Source organism: Nyctereutes procyonoides, unplaced genomic scaffold, assembly GCF_905146905.1.
Source record: "Nyctereutes procyonoides isolate TBG_1078 unplaced genomic scaffold, NYPRO_anot_genome, whole genome shotgun sequence".
Classification (NCBI taxonomy): domain Eukaryota; kingdom Metazoa; phylum Chordata; class Mammalia; order Carnivora; family Canidae; genus Nyctereutes; species Nyctereutes procyonoides.
In genome coordinates, this window is record NW_026575048.1 from 23,337,089 (window position 1) to 23,352,196 (window position 15,108).

Sequence of the window (15,108 nt, forward strand, 5' to 3'; positions counted from 1 at the left end):
AAATACTCAGCAAATACTTAACAAGCACCCACAACTTATCCAGTCCTACTTTCTCTGGTCCCTACTAATTCAGAAAGGGATGTTCATTAATAGCTCAGGACTACTGGAAGTACCTTGCAAAGCTACAATGCAGTCTGGATATTTATTAATGGCTGTGAAACTAACTTTTAACCCAGTTATACAATACCTTCCAAATTAAAAATGCCAGATTTAGCAAGTAAAAATGCAAGATGCTGAATTATATTTAAGTTTTTTAATATAATTAGAAATTGGAATAGTTTTTAAAGTGTAAGTATGCCCCAACTACTGCATGAGATATACTTATACTAACAAACCATTTATTGTTCACCAGAAACTCAGATTTAAATGGATGTCCTGAATTTTACCTGGCAACTCTATTCCCAATAGATAAACAGATCAGCACTTTCTCCTACACCTGTGTGAAAGACAGTTATAAAATCCTATTTCCTTTACTTGGTGAGAGAGAGAGAGTAAAGGATCTGCTTGATCCCTGTATCCTATAGATGGTGCAGATATTAAAAGCAGGTTTCAAAGGAAGCAGATGAAAACAGGGCCAGGCAAGCCTTAAAACTGCAAACAGAAATGGACATTCAAGCCCCAGCCAGGCCCAGCCAGGACACTTTGTGGTGGCCTCTATCCTTACCTCTGGGCATCTCCTTGGAGTGCTCTGTCTCAGGCCCGTCCAACAGGTCCATCTGGGAGGCCTCCTCAGAGGGGACGCGGCGCCAGGACCAGCTCTGGTTGCCAAGGTCGTGTAGGGGCGGGGAATACTCCAGCTCACAGGGAAAGTCAAAGCTGCATTCCAGACCTGCAATGACAGCCAGTGGTCAGTGGAGCAAACATCTCCCCTAGGAGACCTTCCAGCCCCACCCCTCTGCCCCAGCGAGGCAGCTTTCATCTCATCCACAACCCTTGCTCTGTCCAGGATGGTGAGCTGTCAGGTTCACAGCTGGCCTGGTTCCATAGGGCTGAAAAGGGGACCAAGAGAGAGAGAAAAAAAGAGTTCTTTGTATTAATTCAGGTTAAGGGAGGTATCTTCAGAGAAGGCAGGTGAAACAAGAGCTAACAGGTGGGACTTGGAGAGGTTCTGCATCCTGTAAGTTTACCTGGTGACATGAGAGGGTCTGACGCCAAATGGCCGGATCCTGACTTTGCATAAGATGCAGATAAGTCTGCATCTAAGTCTGGGTTGACTCCAGGCAAGAAAATCAGCCTGTGTGGCCTCAAATTTCCTTACCTATACACTGGGGATGGTAACACTTACCTCTAGAGTTTGCGGTAAGAACTAATAGGAGAATTCGTTATCTGTATACATTAGCCTGTCTATAGTAAGTAGATGCTCAGGAAAAATCCTGGCCAGGTTAAGCCCTACCTGAGAAGAGAAGGCCAAAGGGAATGCAGGCCTTACAGTCCTGTCTGTCAGCCAATTATCTACCCTTCGGACTCTCCACACCAGGAGGCCAAGGCTATGACTGAGTCCAGCTCATTCTCTCTTGGGGAGAAGGTGGGGGAGGACATGGGGTAAAGAGAGGGAGGTAGGAAGAGGCCATGCCCTGGGAGTTTTTATAACCTTTGACTAGGGCTTCCTGTGTACACACCATTTCATGTTTGCCCTACGTCTAAGATACACTCACCTTCTTCCCCTCCTCAGTGTGCGTTACTCAAAGTAGCTAAAGTGCTTTGTACCCAGGAGGCTCCCAAAGCTTGCTGATGGGTGGAGTGTGTGCCAAAGTGCAAATTATTCATCGACCTTTTACTTCATTGTCTGCCCCCAGCCATGGGGATGTGAAGAAAGGAAGAATGTGATGTGAAGGTCAGACCACTGGACTAGAATATGGGGACTTTGGTTGGTATCCAGACTTGGACAGTCTCTTCTCACATGTGGCACTTCATGCCCTCAACTGCAAAACAGGGCTTTAGACCAGGTGATTGGGTCTAAACAAATGCCCAGTGAGGCCTGGGTTCCAACTCCAGCTCTGCCACTGATTTGTTGGTTCCCTTGAACAAGACACTTAACCCCTCTGGGCCTTAAGTTCCTCAAATACGAAATGAGACCTACAGTAGATGTTTTCTAAAGCTCTTTCTTGATCTGACTTTTTAAAGATTCCTAAGTCCTTGTTCTCAGAAAGGTTATAGTGAATTTGATAAATCCATCTGTGTGGTGGTGCTAATGGGTGCTGACTCCCAATTATCATTTTGCATTTTAACAGCTGCTTCTGGGGCTCCTGCTCTCTTGACCTCCAAAATGAGCCTGGTGTTGAGAATTTCTGAACACAGAGGAGAAGGGGGGGTCAATTCTAGTGTGGGCAGCTGATTGTAACTGGATTCCCTTTATCACACACACAGGCAGCTAAGTGCTGTCCCAGAGTAGGAGTAAAATAATTCCCATTGACACTAGCCAAACTAAGTTTAGGTGGTGATAGTGGGGGGAAATCCTTCAATTACACTTCTATTAAGTATCTTTCTGCTTCTCAGCCCCTAGAGATTTATGTACCAGCTGCTCTCCACGAGCTGCCATCTCTCTGGTCCTCAGGTTAATACCACTCGCCCTTTCACAATATAGACAATTCACCTTTATAATGGCAATCTGAAATGGGCAGAGCTAGCCTTGTTTGAGTCGACATGCCACTTGCTGACTACATATTTTATCAGCTTTGAAGCCATTCTACCTGCCACTGGGGGCTGAGCTGCTGCTATGTCCATGAATTGGTGTCTATGAATTGCAGGCTGCCTTAATCTTCAAGACTTGCTTGCCAGTCACCTGGTTTTGATTGCAGAATACAAGGAGAAAACTGATCCAACATTTTACACTTTGTAGCACAATTATCCATATAATGAAAAGTGTAGCCACTAACCTTGGCTCTTCTGAAGAGGGTCAAAAGGATCCAACCATGTTAGCTAATGATCAAGTCACAAGATGGGGGAGAAAGTTACTGGCTGTCCCCATCCCACACAGAAAACTATTGGTCACTTTCCCAAAGCTTCTACTTTTGTGGCCCATCCTCTACCTTGATTTTTCTCCTCCAATTAAAGACATCCTATCTCTATTTGGAACAGAGGTGTGCCATGTGAGGTCTTATCTCTATTTGGGTCAGGTGTGCCATGCCTGGTGCATATTAGACAAACAGACCACAGAATATAGAATCCCAGCAACAAGCAGAATCCATCCTGGGATCTTTGACTCTGAACAGTTGGAGAACTGGCTGTGTTTGAACCAAGCCTGCCTAGTGATACAAGCTAGGCACGTGCTCTAATTATCAAACAGGTTCATTTTGAAATTCTTGCTCCAAGGCAGCCTCCTTTTAGCTGTCAAAGCCACTATCTTGGCTTTAAATAGAAAGGGAGTTAACATTACTGTTCATCATGGGTGAAACTGAACGGGGCTTTCCTACATTCCAGTTTAATGCCTCATAAAATATCAAGAGAGGTTTCTCTCTCCTGCTCTAGCCCCAGATCCTTTCAAGCAATAACACCTGGTACGCATCATTTCTAAAAACACCAGGTTAAGGATCATTTTCCTTGGGCCTTTTCTGAGGTTGTAGAACTAGGATGCTTCTTGCATCTTTATCCTTAACCGTTTTCTGACCCAATCCTTACAGGATAGGGACTACAGAGTCTGTTTTACAGACCAGACTCAGAGGGATCCAGGGTTTCAGTGAAGGCTTTAGCCTTATGCTATCCAACAGCAGAAGCAGGTCTACACCCAAGGGAAGGTGTGGAAAATTATATTCACTGAATCCCAGGGGTCTGCCAGAGACTGCAAGGTATTTTTCTTATGTCATTATATTTAATCCACAGAAAAACACTGAAAAGTAGATGATGAGGAAATGGGAGCTCACAGAGTTTACTTTACTTGTCCAAAGATCAAAGGATCACCCTAAGGCAGAACCAGAATATGAGCCAGGCCTGGATAATGATGAAGATCCAGGCATTTTTCATCAGACCTCCACAGTTTCAAAATCTCAACCAGGGCCAACAGAGTAAATTAAATAATGTATGAGAAACCTGCAAGGTGTTATGTTTTGGTTACTATTAGACTCAAAGTCTTCAGCCTCTTCATATCTGCAAAGGCTTGTCCTCTACCCTAAGGAACAAATCTAGACTTCCTCTCTGTCAGGCCTATTTTGCAAAGTGTCTATGACCTTCAAAGGCTCCAGAGTTCTCAACCTTACTATACCTATCAGGACCAGGAGACTAACCATTGAAAAACAGCAATGAGGAAAAGACATACTTCCCAGACATACTTTCCTACGTGCTGATCACATAGTTGAATGAGCAAAGAGAAACAATGAGAAAAAAAAAAAAAAACAGTAATGAGAAAAGGACATACTTTCCAGAGCCTCCTGATCATTGCCATGCACTTTCTAGTTACTTTCATCATGAAAGAAAAATAAAGTAAGGGGAGTCTGGATGGCTCAGTCGGTTAAGCATCTATCTGCCTTCGGCTTAAGTCATAATCTCAGGGTCCTGGGATTGAGACCCACATTAGACTCCCTGCTCTGCCCCACTTGTGCTCTTTCTTTCACTCTCTTTCTCTCAAGTAAATAAATAAATAAAAATTTTTAAAAAAGAAAGATAAGGTAATGGAATCTTCTGGAGACAGTTCTGCTGAGAGGGATGTCAAGTGTTATGAAGGGAAAGGTCTCGGTAGAGCAGTGAGGATGGTTCCAGGCTTGATCCTGCACATAGCAGCTCAGAGACCTCAGCAAGTCTGCTCACCTCTCTGTGTGTAGTTCTCTGCATTTGAAAAATGAAAGAAAATGGAGCATACAACTTCTATAGTGCCCTCCCTCTCTGACTGTCGGTGATCCCACAGAGCCAATACAACCAAAAACCAAACCTGGGCCAACACAACCACACCTACAGACCATCAGTTATTTCCACTCTGCCTACTTCTAATGGGGGCTTGTTGTCATCCCTAGAAGCAGATTCCCCATGAAATGAGGCTGAAAGTGCATCATACTCAATGGGGATTTAGTTTACTTCAAGAATCTCAAAAAATTAAGAAGAAAATCTCAAATAAAACTGTTTCTGGGTGAGTAAGTGTGAATGTGAGTGTGTGTGTGCGTGTGTGCGTGTGTGTGTGATCATGAATTTTTATTGGTTTGTGCCTATATCTTGAAACCTTATAGGGTATGAGTCACATTTCAAAAACTAAATTCATTAACAGTTAGCTTTAAGGCATTGTTCTGGTATTAAAGGCAGCCATTCAGAAGACTATTACAGAAACTGATCAGAAAACCCTGTGGTGTCCCTGCTCAGAGAGATGCCCAGTTCCCTTATCACATGCCCTTGACTGTAGAGGAGTTGGCAATGACCACATGCTGAGTCTGAGGGGGGCTATCTAGCCTCTAGGAATGTGTGAGACTACCCAAGCAGTCATACCAAGGCCTGTGCCAAGGAAGCCACCTTGGCTAATCAACAGAGATGGGGGTCTTCCCAAGCTGAGCAGCGTGAAGGAGATTCCATGAAAGTTCTGGACACCATCTATAGCACCACACAAAGGTGATAGGGAAACACGGTGTCCTTTGGACACTCAGGTCTTTCCTTGGGTGGGCTTAGAAAATCCAATAGTCCTTTTTTGTAAACTGACCCAGATTCACCTCAGGCACCACAAAACTTCTTTGGATCAAGGCCTTTTGTGCCTCCTTGATCCCGACCCTGGAAATCCAGAGACCTTGCACTAGTTTCCTCAGTCACCTCGAGTCAATTTCATTAGGGAACCAGCAGTCTCTAGTTTTTGAGACTTTCTTTCCAAGGCTGGCTGGTTTCCAGGATCACTAAGAGCGGCTGTCCTGGGGCAGGTCCACAGGAACCCACCGGCTGATGTCTCTCAGTGTTAGCCCTCCATGAAGTTTAGAAACAAATATTGCAGAGTGAAAAGCAGAGTAATGCAAAAGAGAAGAACATGTTTGTCAATCTTATGATGCTTCACCCTTCTTTACTCTTTTCTTTTATTATGAGTGTTCTTTCAATCAAGCCTGGGGAGACTTCTTATGTTCTTGGTGCTGGCAGCACTGGGTATTTGTTTATAGAGGAGCCCTGAGGGGAGGAACTCTGTGAAGGCCCATGGGAAGTATTTTCATAATTGACAATATTTACTAAGGGCTTACTGTATGCCGGGCCCCTTATATCATTATCTTATTTGATCCCTATGAAGTAGGCAGGAGTCTTACCTCCATTTAATAGATGAAGACACTGAGCTCAGAGCAGTGAAGTTACATCTAAGTTACACATGAAGTGACTCAGTGAGCTTTCATAGACCTGATTCCCTCCTGGGACCCTGAGGCTTTGATGTCAGTATCTCACAAACAGGGAACTGTGAGCTAAAAAGGAAGCAGAAATAGCTGTCCTCATTCAGAGACACGGATACCAGTAAAGGTCAAGACCTGCAGTGAGGCAGGTCAGGAACTGGACCCATGGAGAGACAAACAGGGCCAGGCTAGAGGCAGGACAGGAGCTGGAGCATCTGACCTGCCCTTGAAGGAGATGGAACCGGGATTTCCTAAATGCAGACTGAGTCAAAGTTCATATTTCTAAAATCCAAGCCTTGCCCCCTGTGGGTGTGTTGACTCAGGAAGCCAAGGCTACGTGTGCAGTCAGAACTGGGGCTCAAAATTCCATCTAGGTTTCCTAATATCTTCTAGGATATCTGCTGTGTTTCTTGGATGGGGTGAGGAGGTCACAGTTGGGGGAACTAAAGGTGGGAGGGGCAAGGTTTCTATGACCATCAGGGGCCCATGAGAGAGTTTACCCAACTGGATACTCAGCCACGGAATCTGCATCTGAAAGCAGAATCATCAAGTTTGCTGCTAGTTTAAAATATGGCAATATGATTGTTATTTTGCCTTGGTTTTTCCTGTTTGATGGCCAGGATGCACATGGCCTTGACTTTGGAACTGACAGTCCTCATTTGTTGAATGGTGGTCTTTGGTCCCACCCAGCCCTACAATCTTCTTCTATGTATCTATACCCACATGTCTTACTCATTAAGTGACCTTAGTATCATCAGGGTTGTTTCTCAGGGATAGAGCACAAGACACGAGTGACTCCAATTACATCATCTGCCAGATGTGCAGTACAGGGTACTCTCCCCCTTTCTCTGAGCATCGGTCATCTCAGTGATCAGACTAACTCCCCATCACTGCTAGAAGGATTGAGGATGTGCTTCAAATGGAGAAATTTACAACACACATTAACTGATTCAGAATTTGCACAGCCATGGGACACTTGGGTGGCTCAGTGGTTGAGCATCTGCCTTCAGGTCATGATCCCGGGGTCCCGGGATCAAGTCCTGCATCGGGCTATGGGGGGCGGGGAGCCTGCTTCTCCCTCTGCCTGTGCCTCTGCCTCTCTCTCTGTGTCTCTCATGAATAAATAAATTAAAAACCTTAAAAAAAAAGAATTTGCATAGCCATACCCTTTCTGAACACAGTTTCTCATTTACTATGAGAAATAGTATTTATAGGAGACATTCTACCCAGTGGCAGATGACTACCTCCTTGGTATTAGGTTGTCCACTGGGAAGGTTGGGCCTAACAACCTTCAGGTGATATTCACAGTGTCAAAGCCTATTAGAACTTGAAGTGACGTTTAAGGTCAACTGCTTGTCCCACTGGCCAGGTGAAAACACCAACACCCAGGCAAGGGAAAAGATTATCCCAGGAACATGTGGCTGGTCAAGAGGGTCCTTCACACAGTGTTAAGGGTACTTCTGGCTATGGAGGCCTTTTTGAATGCCATCTTCTCTGCATAGCACCAGGCATGGGCCAAGCTGAACATCAGACTTACCGAATCACCAGCTCTCACTTCCTCATGCTTGGCTTACTGGTACAGTTAAGCCGAGGTTAGGTTGCTTTAAGGGTGGCATATACAGATGTCTGAGGATTCCTGACAAGCCTGATTTGTGTATTCAACAAGGAATCATATGAAGCATCATGCACATGCCACAATTCTCTTACAAGTGACGTCTTTACACGTCATAGATTAGGGCTTCATGTTTGAAGCTGCAGGTCATAATATAGAGCTCCAGAAACCAACATTCTCAAAACACTGGCAATCCTTCTTAAGGACTGTACCCAGCTCAAGGGAACTCCCTTGGCTGCCACCAATCCTGAGGCGCAATGCAAGGGCATCTCCTTTTCTCAAAGAATTCTCCAGAACCTCTCAATCATTGACCTTCTAGGTGATGAGGGACATTTGGGACCATCTGACATGAAGAAACTGAGGTCCAGAGCTATAATGGATGAAAGTGCATGGGTTGCAAAATTGGTACTAAAGTTTAGTTCCTAACTGTGTGATATTTATTATTATTATTCTCAGCTATAACAAAAAAACAAAATAATACCATCAACAATTAGGAAAATTCTCAAAAATCTAGCCTGTGTTTTTCTGGAATAAGCTAGCAAAAGCATACATGGCTAGGTTTCAAATATCTCCCAATGATTCGATGGCTCAGATCACTTCCGGTAAGGCTTCCTGGCTTCTCTCATTCTCAGTGTACTCTTCTGCCAACAAGCTGCTTTTTTGATGCTTGCTGGAAGCTCCCTGCCAGACAGTAGGGCTGTGCATAGGCCAGAAGCTATGATAAGAACAAAGGGAGAAAAGGCAGGGGCCTAGGACTGAAAGGGGAAGACCCCTAGAGAATTCTTGGAAATTTCCAAGCTCTGGGTTTATCAGCCTTGTGCTTTTGCCATAACTCATTTAACCACCTGAGTCTTGGTTTCCTCCTGTATGAACGTGAGAGATTTATCACAATAATGATGCTGATAAACATAATAATACCTGCAGTGATGATCAAACAAGGGAATGGATGTGGGCGTGTTTTCTTAATTAGGAAGTACTATATATGCACATCTTTCTGCCTTGGTTGAGCCCTGCCTCAGATCTACCACCAGGAGCCTCAGAATGAGGTGGACTGATTTGCCCTTGGAGGACCCAGGGAGACACTGACTAGAACAGGCATCTTCCTACCTTGTTCTGATTTATATCAAAACCTCAGGGGACCCTGGGGTATCTGGGGAATACACAGGAGCACAGATGCTGCGCAAAATCAGTCTGCTTAAGGTGAAAGCTTGGCTCTGCCACTTTACTCGCTGCATACCTGGGATCAAATTATTTAGTCCCTCTGTGCCTCAATTCTTTCATCTGTAAAATGGGGATTAAAGCAGGGGCCACTTCAGGGGGCTGTGAGGAGGATTAAGTGCAATATGCATATCAAGCTCCCCATGTGGCAGTGACTGGCACAAAGTTTATTATTATTTTTTAAAGATTTTATTTATTTATTCATGAGAGACACACAGAGAGAGACGCAGGGACACAGGCAGAGGGAGAAGCAGGCTCCATGCAGGGAGCCCAACATGGGACTTGATCCCGGGACTCCAGGATCAGGCCCTGGGCAGAAGGTGGCCCTAAACCACTGAGCCACCCAGGCTGCCCAGTTTATTATTAAATTTGGCAGTCCCTGCTGTTATTCTTCAGGTGGCCACAGGGCTTTGCCAAGGCAGAGGAGAGCTGAATAGGTGTGTGACCAGCGCGGAAGGCAGGAAGCTGTGGTTGTGGCTTGTGGAAGCTCCTTACTCAATCTTTGCTCTTTCACCCACTGATCTAACTTCCCTTTGGAAGCGAAGTCACACTAGACCTTGAGTGGAAGAACTGCATTCTAGATCCTGGCTCTGCTGTGGCTACAGGCAAATCATTTAACTTCCCAAGGCCTCAATGTCCTCATCTGAAAAATGAGGTGGTGGAATGAAATGATTCTCAGGCCTCTTCCATCTCTACCATTTTAAGACCAATTTCCCTTTTTGGGCAGATGGCCAAAACCAGCTTTCTAACTTGGCATTAGCAGCTGGTCAGCAGAATCCCAAGAGTCCTGACTTCTAGCCCAGGCTTGGATGATGAAGGACTTCTCCTACCCCTTGCTGGGTTATCTCCTAAAGGGGCACTTAGCCCACCAGCTACCTTTGATATTAATCTTCCAGCTGCCACCAACATATGGCCACTTACTTCATAAGACTAAGTATCAAACCTAGTATCAAACCCTGCCTCCCCGCCCCGCCCACAACCGCTACTCATTTGTCAAAGGGCCCCAGAACTGAAATCATTCACTTGCTTCCCACCAGCTCACTCCCTAGAACGCATCTGGGAACCAATCACCCAATTCAAGACATCTGTTTACTTCACTTATAATCAAGCTGCAGCGAAGAAGGGCTAAGTCTCCTTCAATCAATCAATTATATAAACACAGTCGCAAAAGAGTCTCAGAGAGGGTGTGTGTGCAAGCATGCCCAGGATGGTGGCAGATAGGCATAGAAAGCTTAATTCTCATTTATCTTATCTGTGGCCAAAGCAATGTTATGGATGGAAGAAATGGTACCCTGCTCTTCGACCCAGAACAGAAAATCGAAAATAATTAAAATCCCAGGCATTCTGAAATTAACCAGCCCAGCCTCTTCACTTTACAGGTGGAAAAAAACCAAGGGCCAGGAGGGTGATGTGACTTGGCCAGAGTAGCAAAGCTAAGGGTCTGGAGAAATAAGAGAGCTGAGACCAGAACCCAGATTGGACTTCCAATCTAGTTTTTTGCCTGTCATTTCCAGGAATCATTCATGTAGAACATGGAGTCTCTAACAATATGAAGCTGACCCCACAGAACATGGTGAAAACCTTAGTAGTTTATACACTGCTCAGCATGACATCCATATGACTGGGATCATCCCTAAAACCAGAAGGTTAGAGAAGAGCTCCGAGCAATGTGGCATCCTTGATAACCAGAGGAGGCAGATGGTCATGGGAGCTCTCAACCTCAGAACATGCAAAATGATCCTTCCCACTTACTCTTCTTGTCCATAATAGTGAGGATCTGCTGGGTGTTGCAGGTTACCAACCACAGAGTTCTTCCCTGATACCAATCTCAAAACACAGACAGACACCAGGCTGTCCTAGCACAGACCCTGTGCCCTTCGGGGACTCCCAGTCCAGGGTGGGGAGACGGACTTCTCACACCTAACTCTCACAGTTAGCAGACATGGTGAGGCCACGGGGACACAGAATGAGAGAGGGTTTCCGCTTGGGAGGACCAGAGACCCGCAGAGGAGGCAATTTTAGGACTGCATCTTGGAAAATGAAAAGATTTTTACATGGTTTAGGTTTACACTAGATAGTCCATTAAGAACAGATGAAGGAATAAGATTATTCCAGATAGGTGAGGAATTAGTATTGCTTATTCTTGTGTAGTTGTATGAATTTTGAAGCTGGGATGCAGAGGATTAAATCTTAGCATGGATAGTATTATGGTTAAACGTAAAGTACTTTCAGGTTCCAGAGGGCAAAATTAGGGACTCAAAGAGTTTTAAGGAAAACCTTTCTAGCAGAGTAGAACCAGGCCGCTAAAATTGTAGGCCATTGGCCTCTCACTGGAATGGCTCTCACTCCTCTTAAGAAGGTGATAGTGAAGCACCTGTGTTCTGTCTCATGGAAGCCTTTCCTCGAAATCAGTCCTTACAGTGAGGCTGTCAATTAGGAATCATGATCATTCCCATTTTTCAGATGACCAACAGAACTAGGGAGTGGTTTATTGGCTGAAGGTAGTGAAACTTAACAGGAATCAGAGCTGGAAATTAATTCTACCTCTTAGATCACAACTCGAGTTTCCTCCCCACCATTCTGTGATTTGCTGTCAGACAGGGGCTGGCAGACAGCTCACCTGGATGTTACAGAGGATATTTAAATAGGCAACAAGGAGGTATTTGGAAGACCTGTGGTTCACAAACCTAGTCGACTGTTCCTGGGCCCCAGATCCTGTTTTTAAGTTGCTATTCATAGTGATCGTGTGTTAACTAGACTGGGCCTGGCTGCAGGTCCTTCCACACCAGGATGTATTGACGCTACATTGATGCAACCTTTGGGACATCATCAACTTGCTGGATTGATGGAGACTTGAGGACTTAAAGTGATGACATGAATATAGCAATAGATAGGAGTGACATGTGAGGAAATGCTTTGCAGTCCAAGTACTGAGAAAATATGAACCATCACCCATGCATCTGCTATGAAAGATTAGATGTGGGCTCTCCCAAGCAGATGGCCTGGGTTTGAATCTAAGCTTTGCCCCTAGCTCTGGGCAGATCACTGACTTCTCTGGGCCTAACTTCCTTGTCTTAAGATGAGGCTATTTGACCAGACCATTGTGGGCCCTGATAGCTTACGATTTCTAGCAAACCAAATTATTCTAGGTATCTACTCAAATGGACTGGGTAAAGTTCTATTAATCTGAGGTCTTTTCTGGCATAAATAATTGCATCTGAGGTTGCTCTTGACAAAACATTTCATTTTCAGAGGATTTCCTCTCATTTTTCTCACTCTTGATCAGTCATTTTCCTGCATATGTTTTGGACACACATCTTTCTGGGCTGTTTAGGAATGCTCTGTATACAATATCTCAGATGTCCCAAAGCTGTCAAAATAAAAATTCCTCAGCTCACTCATATTTGCTGATCATGCTTTTTTTTTTTAGAATGAGTAAAGAAAAAATAAGCCTGCCCAAAGTACTTAATGTCATAGCTTTTAATTCTAAACCAAAGTATGTCCAGCCCAGAAACTGTTCTCCCCTTAGACCTATGTTTTTCCTGAAACCAATTAATATATGACTTTAGGAACAAGAGGGCTGGTGAGAACACCCCTACCCTTTACTAGAACAGAGATCCTGAGGGGCTGAAAAGCTCTGGGTTGGGAACGAGAGACCTGAATAAACTCTTAGTTTGCCCCTGAATTGTTCAGCAGATGTTTCTATTTCATCTAATGTATATTTATCAAGAACTCAACTGAGAACAAAACACTGGCCCAATCACTAGAAATGCAAAAGGAAACAAAATGTGGATTCCTTGGGGCAGCCCAGGTAGTTCAGCAGTGCCGCCTTCAGCCCAGGGCCTGATCCTGGAGACCTGGGGTCGAGTCCCACGTCAGGTTCCCTGCACGGAGCCTGCTTCTCCCTCTGCCTGTGTCTCTGCCTCTCTGTCTCTCTCTCTCTCTTTCTCTCTGTGTGTGTGTGTGTGTGTGTGTATCTCTCATGAATGAATAAATAAAATCTTTAAAAGAAATGTGGATTCCTTGACCTCTAAGAGCTTATAGTTGCAGAATAATTATGACTTAGGACCACAAATTACTAAGATAAGTCACCCTAAAAAGTGTGACATCAGAAATATAAAGTACTGCAGAAAGACATTACACAACTTTTCTTGGTGAAAAAATGGGGACATGGTAAGGTCTATGACCTTGCAGGCTTTTCTAATTAGGGGTTAATGTGGTAACCAGCTGCTAGGAGGGAATGCTTACTATATGGTTTCTAAAAGGAAGCTCTACTAATCTAATAGACATACTATGTCTTTGCTAACACTGAAAAGTCTTATTTCCCAAGTAAGCCTTCCTATTAGGTTTGTAGGATCATCAGTCCCTAGGGTATTGCACACATATACCAAACAATCATGCAAGAGTATTTAAGAAGCACCTTTCAGGTGGATATTTGGGACTATCTTAGACCTACAATAAAAGTGAACTAAGGTAGAATCTCTAGGAAGGGCAAGAGCAAAGAGCTTGGCAAATTGTAGACACTTGGTGGGTGAGTAAGTGCATGAGAGATACATTCATATATACATATTTACATATATTTATATATGTATAATAGATAAAAGCAATTTATTGTTGTCTTACATATCTCCAGTTGGGTAAATTAGACTCGTCTATGACTACATCAGCTGACCTAGTTTATACATCCCATAAAAAGGGATGAAATATAACCTAGGAAAGTTACTTGGTTGAAAAGAAACATCAGGGAAGTCCCAGGTCTTGATGATAGATATCATACAATGGAGTTTCTTAGAAAATTTGGGATGTTCAAGAAATAACCATTTCCTGTACAGGTTGGAATCTTCTCAGATTTCAAGAAGGGGGAGATTATACCAACCCAATGTTATCAAAAAACTCTGTCAATTTTTCCATAAAAAAATTCCAAGGAGAAAGAGACATCAGTGTAGCCTGGGTATCAGGGAAAGCTCTGATGTGAAGGCAGGGGCTAACTGGGGCCTTACAAGCTGGAGCAGGTGGGCTCTGGGGATACAGGTTCAAAGGAAGGAAAAAAAAAGCAGTTGGGAGCAAAATGGAATAAGAAAGTAGGAAACATAGGGTATAGGAAGAACGTAAAACATCAGTAGTGTTTACGTAAGGGTGAGAAAAGGCCCTCAACAGTCCTTGTTCCACTTTATCCTTCAGTGGTTTCAACATTGTTGATTATTTCTGTATCTAAAATTTTCATTGCCTTGGCTTCTGTGACTCTACCACATTCTGGTTCTCCTCCTATATTTCTTATTTCTCCATTTATGTGTGTCATGCTTCTATTCCTCTGCTAATTTCTTACAACCCAACATCTAGAATCTCCATCCTCCAATCATCATCCCCAACCACAGCCTCTATGCTAATGACTCTCCATCTCACCTCTCTCCTCAAAGCCAAGACCTAAATTTACGACTTCCTGTCATCTTCACCTGGATGTCCTGAAGACATTCAAATATAACTTGCTCAGCATAGATCTCTCCATCTTCTCCTCTCTAGATGTTTTGGTCACCATCTTTCCTTGCCAGTTGTTTCTCCTCCTCCCAGTTCAGTTAATATAATGTCTATCTACTCAACTACTACTCAAGCTGGACTCTCCTGGATGGACAACTATGTCATGCTCACCCTATAGCCAGAATCTCTCCTGGATTTCCATCCTTCCATTCCTTTGCCAACCTATATGTAGGATCATCTCTAAATCCTGAGTATATCCAGAAGTAATTATTTCTCCAGACTCATCCCTGCTGCTTCCTCCCAGATCCTCCACATCCTGTGTCACTGAGCTTGACCTGGTCCTGAATATGAAATTGCACATTCCTTCCCTCTGCCTGGAATGCCCTTTTCATTGGTTTAGAGTCTCATTGATCTGACCTGTCCTCATCTCCAGAACATCTAACTTCCTAAGTCTTTCCCTATGTTTCAGAGAGCTTTGAAGATGCCTCTGTTTCTGTACCTGTCATCTGTGCCTGCCTCTTCCTTGAG

The 15,108-nt window shown here is 44.0% G+C and overlaps 1 protein-coding gene across 1 annotated transcript in view; it reads right to left on the reverse strand.

Moving 5' to 3' along the window:
- The window catches only part of ALK (ALK receptor tyrosine kinase), a 690,816-nt gene that overhangs the window by 474,553 nt on the left and 201,155 nt on the right, over positions 1–15,108 (reverse strand). The window contains exon 3 of the mRNA XM_055327701.1: positions 665–829. Within this exon, the coding sequence (XP_055183676.1) occupies positions 665–829 (165 nt within the window). The remainder of the gene's footprint in view (positions 1–664; positions 830–15,108) is intronic.